The sequence below is a fragment of the Sinocyclocheilus grahami genome, unplaced genomic scaffold (assembly GCF_001515645.1).
Source record: "Sinocyclocheilus grahami isolate Dianchi unplaced genomic scaffold, SAMN03320097.WGS_v1.1 scaffold946.1, whole genome shotgun sequence".
Lineage (NCBI taxonomy): Eukaryota > Metazoa > Chordata > Actinopteri > Cypriniformes > Cyprinidae > Sinocyclocheilus > Sinocyclocheilus grahami.
Genome location: NW_015506125.1, coordinates 161,694 through 170,370, shown reverse-complemented (window position 1 = coordinate 170,370; position 8,677 = coordinate 161,694). Strand labels below are relative to the sequence as shown.

The window sequence follows — 8,677 nt, the reverse complement described above, 5'->3', positions numbered from 1 at the left end:
ATTTGTATTCATGGCCATGTTCCATGTTACTCAAAACAACACGTGTCTGATGCCCAGCCCCACAGTACACATTTACAAAGTCAATGACTCTTGGGACATTGTTGGAATGGTGACCTGCCAGTCAGATCTCTACTACGGCACAAAATGGCTGAAAACATGCCTTGAATGTAACTGTTGCAGCCGACTACAGTATGCTACTCCTATATTAATTAAGAGTCAACACTGCACATGCTGAGCACATGCTTTTGGAACAAAATGGGTCTGCTCTATGCAGGAGATTGCATCATACATTTATTTGAAATACTCTTTTAAGTATTACTCGTTTAAGTGAACAAAGAACATATGCATCTATTCAGCACAACATTCACAAAAATGCAAAAAAGAAAAAGAACCATTTTTAAGGTATTACAGAGTGTTTTATTTTCTAAGCCAAGCCATTAAGTTAAAATGAACATTCCCCACTGATTCTCCCAACATGAAAAGTTCAAAATGCTTCATCCTCAAATCTCCGTATTACATGGTGACAGAAATGTGGTCTAAATTAGATTATATACTATTAAATGCTAATCCAATAAACCATTTCAGTATGGATCAGTCTCGCACACAAAAGTTGATTCTGTTCATTCAATTCATTTTTACTATTGTTACTGTCCAGCATTTCTGTTCTGCCATCTCAATAATTAAAAATTCTGCTCATGTCTAATCATCATTCCTCTGGCTTACATATTCAACCAGGCCTGTAAGCTCACTCTCTGCAATGACAGCAGGACATCGGCCACAAAGACTTCAAAGACCATTCGCTCTCTTTCTCTCTCGCTCTCTCATTCTTTCCCTCCCATTTCCTTTTAGGCTTTTACCCTCACTGTTTCATTCTTCGTTTATCGCACTCTTAGCTCTTGGGTGGTTGTATTTCATTTTGGTTAACCAGAAATTCCTTTGCCTGAGAGAACACAACAGGCATTTTTCACACTTATTTTCAGAAAGCCTGTGTTGTCAGACGATTGTTTCATTTGTTTGTTTGCATCAATATGGGATTCACATTTAAGGTTTGTTTCTCAGATTAAGTCGACAGCTCAGCCGACTCACTGTGGCACTTCTACCACGTCGCCAATCGGAGCTGAAGCCTGAAAGTCAGCAGCCAAACTCAAGTCCTTTTTCAGTTCACAGTCACTTAGCTCTTGAGGGGGTTCTTTGTCCTTCACACCATTTACACATGCCTCAACCGGGGACTCAAGGACATCTGCAGGGGCTACGTCTGGTGCCTGCACATGGCATTCCCCGTTTACCTCAGGGGGAGCCGACACAGATTCCTCTGCTGAGCCAGCACTCTCGCAGTCTCCATTATTCAGCTTCAGATCTGTTACAGTCGAGGCAGGTTCCTCAAGACAGAGCTCATTGGTTGAGGTTGATTCTAAGATGACGATTGCAGGAATGGACTCCTCTGCACTCTTTTGTTCTGCCACAGGTTCGGGTTGTGTTGGCTCTGGGGATGGCTCAGGATTTGCTTGTGTTAGTGTAACCTCTGGGGGTGCAGCAGTTTCAGATTCAGGCTCTGTGATTGATGTGGGTTCCTCTGGGGAAGGCACAGCCATCTCGACCTCTGCTACACTCAATGCTTCGGAAACAGGTTCAGGCACTGGGGCAGACTCTGCGACTGGTTCTAGAGCTGCTGCCTCAGTAACAGTCTCTGATTCTGGCCTGACATCGTTGGTTTCTGTAATTTCACAGGGCAATTGATTGGTATTTGCAACCTCCTCAACCACTTTCTCTACCACCTCCTCTGTGACAGGTTCCACTGGTGAGGCTTCAAGTTTAGGCGACGAGACAGGCTCTTCTAGCACAGGTGCAGGTTCCTCGAGTGCAGCTGCACAATCCTCAGCCTCTGGGGCAGTTGCATGCTCCTCAGGTATAGTTGCTGGTTTCTCAGATAATGTTACAGGTTCCTCTGTTACTGGTGTCTCTGGTGCAGTGGCTGGTTCTTTTGTTGCAGCTGTAGGTTTCTCTGTCACTGGTGCCTCTGGTGGAGCTGCTGGTTCCTGAGGTGCAGCTTCAGGTTCCTCTGCTGCAGGTGCAGCTTCAGGTTCCTTTATCACTGGTTCCTCAGGTGCAGCTGCAGGTTCCTTTGTCACTGGTTCCTCAGGTGCAGCTGCAGGTTCCTTTGTCACTGGTTCCTCAAATGCAGCTGAAGGGTCCTCTGCTGCTGATGCTTCTGGTGCATCTGCAGGTTCCTTGGGTGCAGATACCTCTGGTGCCACTGCTGGTGTTTCTACTGCAGCTGCTGGTACTTCTGCTGCTGGTGCCTCTTGTGTAGCAGCTGGTGCCTCTACTGCTGTTGCCTCTGATGCAGATGCTGGTACCTCAGCTGCTTGTGACTCTGGTACATCTGCTGGTTTCTCTGGAGCACTTTCTGGTTCCTTAGATGCAGCAGTAGATGCCTCTGTTGTAGCCACTGGCTTTTCTGGAGCAGCATCATCCTTCTTCACCTCTGCTTGTGCTGCTGAAAGAGAGGTGGGCTTCTCAGCTGGTGCTTCAGACTCCACCACTGGCGCTGCTGCACTTACCGTAGCAGCCTCCTGCGGTGCAGCCTCCAACTCAGTCACAGGGGTCTCTGGCTTCTTCTCAGCTGGTTCAACTGCTGCCACAGCACTCTCCTCTTTCTTCTCTTTAGGGTCACTGACATCATATCCCTTCTTCCGTTTGCTTAGCTTGCCTCCCATGTTCTGTGGGAACAGAAGAACATCTTATGTAAGCTACAAACATCACTGCATTTTAATATATTTATATTTATGCATTTGTCAGATGCTTTTATCCAAAGCAAGATCCATTGCATTCCTTCATTATACATTTTTATCAGTTCATAAATTCCCTGGGAATCAAACACATGACTTTGACATTTCTAGTGCCATACTCAACTGTTTGAGCGACATGCCTGTGCAAAAATTTAGTCTAAAACTCCATTGGAAAATAACCAATATTTCTTAGCACCTCATTATGGATATGAAATTGTAAAATGTAAAAGTGGTCACATAGCCCACCCTATTTCTCCATTTAAAGGGCATTCAACCCAATGCAATCTCTGCCAAGGACTTTGAATGCAATCCAACTTTGTTAAGGAGGAGGACGTGGCTTAAGGACAAATGGTGACTGGATGGGAATGTCACTTACGTTTTTGTAAACTTGTAAAGATATCATTCAAGAACCCAGTTTTACAGTGTGAAGGCAGCAGGCACTGATTGTATATAATGGGGTAGAACGATTTGGAAGCGAAACATAGCACTTTTAACATGTGAATCCTCAGAAAATTAGACAAAACCAACAAAACCAAGTTAACAGGTCTAGTTATGTCAAGTATTGAATTATGTCTGCATTTTTTTTATTCTATCAATCTGTATACAGTTTTACTAAAATACATTAAAAAGTCGCATAAAACTCATTCACTTCTCTTAGCATTTTTTCATGGCTGGTTCTGGTTGGTAAAGCAGCTTGGTTTGGGGATGTGTAAAGATAAGTTTCAGGGGAAAGACTGATTAGATAACATGAACTGAATCACATTTGGTCACATCTGTCAATGCTAATGATGTTACTTAAATCATTATTTTTAAACTCTAATGAAAGGTTTTATTAGACAACTTTTCCTTTTACCGAAAAAACATTCTTGTAAATGGCAATTTGTTAATTGGTACTGGTTTCAGATACATATGGAATTATGGATGTGAGAGGTAGATTAAATGTTTTTTCTTGCCACTGATATGACACCATTTGCAACCTTTCAAAGACCTGCAATTATTGCAGCTCAATTGGATAATATCCTTTAAGCTGCAGCATGGTGGGGTTACAATAGGAGCTGTCCATAGTGCTGCACTGGGGCAAACAAAGACCGGATACGCAGTCATGCCCCAGTCCAACCTGCAGATGGGTCCCACTGCTGAGATGTGCTGCCTATGTCAGCGCTCACTAAAGACAGTTTTTATTACAGCCTCTCACAGCGCTCTGTGCCAGTACACTTCACAGCCTCCATTACTCCTGCAAATCTTGCTTGATGAAGTTACTCATTAATATAATGATGTAAAGAAATTTGCTTAATGATATTCTGAAAGTTATGTCCTTGAAGACTAGTGAAATACCCAGAGCAAATATGGCAAACCAAGTAACCTATCCCATGTCTGGCTGTAGGTTACAATATATAAGATGCATAAGAAAAAAATGTGGTGGAAATATTTCATAAAAACACAAATATTAGTTTGCATTTTAATATATTTACATATTTCCAGAGTACACGCACACAAAATTTTATATAGTTTTAAAGATACATACCCCCACCCCATCACCACCACCCAAGCCCCCACCCCCTTCATATCGACCGGCTCCTCCTTACGTTTTAATAAGAATTTAATAAGAGCAAATCAATCCTTCCTATTTCCTTAAAACCATACTTTCAATAGAAAAGCACCAGTAAAGGGAACTCGAAATACAAAAGGGGTTAAATCTTTAACTGAGTAAGAGCTACCTGTAACCCACTGCTTCATTTTGAAATATAAAATAATAAAACAAAAGCTTCTATATATGACTTATTTGTACGTTTACTCACATTTTAACCTCCCAATCTTATAGGACACAAGTCACACGTTCCCGTAATAACATTAAGCTTAGAAAGATTATAAATGTGACATTTTTAAAGTGTCATTCAGACATTTCTAGGAAATCGACCTTTTTTCACGTTTAGTTATTGAGTAACATAGATATGGGATGCTTATGTTGTACCTCTTTTAGTTTGTACGAGTGACATGAAAAATACGAGAACAAAGAACGGCTCGTGCTGTCTGCGTTCAACTATATCTCTCCAGCCCCAGTACAACGCTTTGTCTTGTAAGTGATTTTTACCCGTTATTCAGAGTCACTGCAAACATTTTACTGACCTGCTTCTGTGAAAATCCGTGCGTAAGAGTGCGTTGAAGGTACTTTCCTTTCTGCTGTAGTAGTGAATGTGATTCAGCTCGAGCCAGTCCTACTCTCTCCCCGAGGTCCAATCTGCGACTGGGCGTTTTTTCTCTTTTCACCCCTCCTGTTAAACCCACGGTTTGTGAGACATCTGTCGTTATCACAGCCTCTCCTGCCCACTATCCATATACCCTCCCTCTCCTCCTCACGTTGGGGGTGCATATTTTACTAGATTAGATGGGCTTTATAATGGGTTTTGGGAATAATGCCCCCTTTTCTTTCACTTTTTTGAAGTGATCTCTATAGCAACTGTATTCCTTTTGACTTGATGTTGGTGGATTTGCCTTTTTTCCACCTGCCTGACTGGTTTTAGCATGCATTTCTCTTTATGTGTGTGTAAGGACAGGGGTTAAAGCAATTCTCCACCCCCATGGCTGAAGGAGAGGAGAATGAAGAGGGCCTTCGAATTCGGTTGCACAATATTGTTTTAACAGTGTAAAGTGTCCATGCACCAATCCAGTCTTAAGCAGATATTCTGTTGAAGGAAGAACAGCTAAATGTAACCATAGCTTAAACAGAAAGTGAAAGATATTTCATTAATTTGTTCTTATCTTGGCAATGCTGAATGACTCAGATTCTTTGAGTGTCTGCAAACCACCAGAATAATGTTTCTGAATCATATATGTGCCGCAGGTCAAGAAAGATGTAAGAGTCATGAGGTCATTCCTAATATAACATTCCACTTAAAGTGGTCTGACATGGCACCCTTGTGAAATTTGGCTACTTGCTGTTAATAGTACAAGCAGAGGTGCCATGAGATTTTACTAGACCTGTTTCATATGAGCTCTATACACTCCACAACATTAACTCTTCTTTTTCATCTTTTATAATAGGCTTCAGATTCAAGAAGTACTCACCGTTCTAAAGGATGGTTCTCTAATATAATAACTTCGTATCTTATGTGCCCTCCAGCCATTTAATATGTTGAATATGTCTTTACAAAGACAGGTAGTCACTATTAACCTGCTGGGTTACTTTTGGCCTCCTATTTAATCAGACGCAGAAATCAGAATATTTTAAATAGCTAAATACAGTAAGTAGTTGTAATAGACATTATTGTCTATTACTTACTAAGTGAGTTTTAACATTAACTTTCAACTTTTAACATGAACCTTTGAAGAGCAATCAAGTACATTAGATATCATTATTATGCAGGAAAAAAAAGAATATTGGATATGCTGTTGTGCACAAGTGTACAATAAAGGATGGTCTCACCCTGGGGCAAAGCAGGCCAGCTGTGTGGATTATTATAAGTCAATCCTTATGTAGACAAGCCAATTACATATATATATATATATATATATTTTTTTTTTTTCCCATCACAGGCTCATGATTAAATCTCACTGAGGGAAGGAATGAACCAGCGCACCCTTTCATCACTGCTAGACACATGGAATGTGATGAAACATGGTCGTGAGAAACTAGTTTCCTCTCCGTAGTTCTGCATGTTTTACAGCACAGCTTGCATTTTTGTTGTACTAAATGTCAAGATTAGAAATCAACCTAACACAGGACTTTACTGTCAGATACTTGAAATATGAGAGCTTGTGGTCTCATGTGAAAAATGTAAATACATGTTTTATTTCTTGACAGTTTTAATGATCTACATTCATGTCTAAAAATTGTGCGTAATGTTTAGATTTCGGTCGCACAGCTGGTATGTTGGTAATTTGTTCAAATGCCCAGCTATTCTGGGCAGAGAGTTCAAGGTTACAGAGTTCCCAGACTCTGTGTGCTGAAAGGTTTATGATCTGTGAGCTTTATGCCCCTGAGAATGTTTAGCAAGCATATCATATGTGTTTAATCATACGTCTCATGTCAATAAAACAACAACAAAAACGTTTGCTCAGGATGCAGCTTTCTTTGGGGGAGAAAAGAAGACAGCAGCCTCTAGTGTCTGAAGAATGATGGTGCAACAGCTCTTTGCATTTTAGACAAAGCCTGTGAACAAGAGGATAAGAATATTGATGAAAGACAGAATGACAAGAATAACATTTAAAAGCTAGATAAAACCTAAACTTGATGATCGGAGTTTAAAATAAGATTAACTGCTGTGATAAGAGGAGCTAAATTCAGGTTATTAGTTATAAGAATAGTTCATAAAAAAATGAAAATTTGCTGAAAATGTACTCACCCTCAGGCCATCGAAGATGTAGATGATTTTGTTTTTTTTCATCAGAATAGATTTAGAGAAAATTCAGCATTACGTCACTTGCTCACACGTGGATGCTCTGCAGTAAATGGGTGCCGTCAGAATGAGAGTGTGAAGTGAAAAGATGTGTACAGGTGCATCTCAATAAATTAGAATATAGTGGAAAAGTTCATTTATTTCAGTAATTCAACTCAAATTGTGAAATTTGTGTATTAAATAAATTCAATGCACACAGACTGAAGTAGTTTAAGTCTTTGGTTCTTTTAATTGTGATGATTTTGGCTCACATTTAACAAAAACCCACCAATTCACTATCTCAACAAATTAGAATATGGTGACATGCCAATCAGCTAATCAACTCAAAACACCTGCAAAGGTTTCCTGAGCCTTCAAAATGGCCTCTCAGTTTGGTTCACTAGGCTACACAATCATGGGGAAGACTGCTGATCAGACAGTTGTCCAGAAGACAATCATTGACACCCTTCACAAGGAGCCACAAACATTCATTGCCAAAGAAGCGGGCTGTTCACAGAGTGCTGTATCCAAGCATGTTAACAAAGTTGAGTGGAAGGAAAAAGTGTGAAAGAAAAAGATGCACAACCAACCGAGAGAACCGCAGCCTTATGAGGATTGTCAAGCAAAATCGATTCAAGAATTTGAGTGAACTTCACAAGGAATGGACTGAGGCTGGGGTCAAGGCATCAAGAGCCACCACACACAGACGTGTCAAGGAATTTGGCTACAGTTGTCGTATTCCTCTTGTTAAGCCACTCCTGAACCACAGACAACATCAGAGGCATCTTACCTGGGCTAAGGAGAAGAAGAACTGGACTGTTGCCCAGTGGTCCAAAGTCCTCTTTTCAGATGAGAGCAAGTTTTGTATTTCATTTGGAAACCAAGGTCCTAGAGTCTGGAGGAAGGGTGGAGAAGCTCATAGCCCAAGTTGCTTGAAGTCCAGTGTTAAGTTTCCACAGTCTGTGATGATTTGGGGTGCAATGTCATCTGCTGGTGTTGGTCCATTGTGTTTTTTGAAAACCAAAGTCACTGCACCCGTTTACCAAGAAATTTTGGAGCACTTCATGCTTCCTTCTGCTGACCAGCTTTTTGAAGATGCTGATTTCATTTTCCAGCAGGATTTGGCACCTGCCCACACTGCCAAAAGCACCAAAAGTTGGTTAAATGACCATGGTGTTGGTGTGCTTGACTGGCCAGCAAACTCACCAGACCTGAACCCCATAGAGAATCTATGGGGTATTGTCAAGAGGAAAATGAGAAACAAGAGACCAAAAAATGCAGATGAGCTGAAGGCCTTTGTGCTCTGAATTTATTTAATACACGAGTTTCACAATTTGAGATGAATTACTGAAATAAACGAACTTTTCCACGACATTCTAACTTATTGAGATGCACCTGTATTTGTAAGAAACAAATCTATCATTAGGATGTCTTAACTTTAAAGCGTCATTTTGGTCCATAATGCATAATAACGCTTTCTCCAGTGAAAAAGTCCATCCCCTGTTGTCCTCT

The 8,677-nt window shown here is 40.8% G+C and overlaps 1 protein-coding gene across 1 annotated transcript; it reads right to left on the bottom strand.

Moving 5' to 3' along the window:
• Nucleotides 1–429: 429 nt before the first annotated feature.
• Nucleotides 430–5,109, bottom strand: LOC107564543 (calphotin). Its single transcript, XM_016249650.1, has 2 exons — nucleotides 4,917–5,109; nucleotides 430–2,720 (listed from the first exon to the last, which is right to left on the bottom strand). Exon 2 carries the CDS (start codon nucleotides 2,715–2,717, stop codon nucleotides 1,083–1,085), a length of 1,635 nt encoding a protein of 544 aa, XP_016105136.1. The 5' UTR covers nucleotides 2,718–2,720; nucleotides 4,917–5,109; the 3' UTR covers nucleotides 430–1,082.
• Nucleotides 5,110–8,677: the final 3,568 nt, after the last annotated feature.

Bases quoted from the DNA above. Each gene is read 5' to 3' on its own strand.
- LOC107564543 (XM_016249650.1), bottom strand. From the start codon at position 2,717: ATGGGAGGCAAGCTAAGCAAACGGAAGAAGGGATATGATGTCAGTGAC.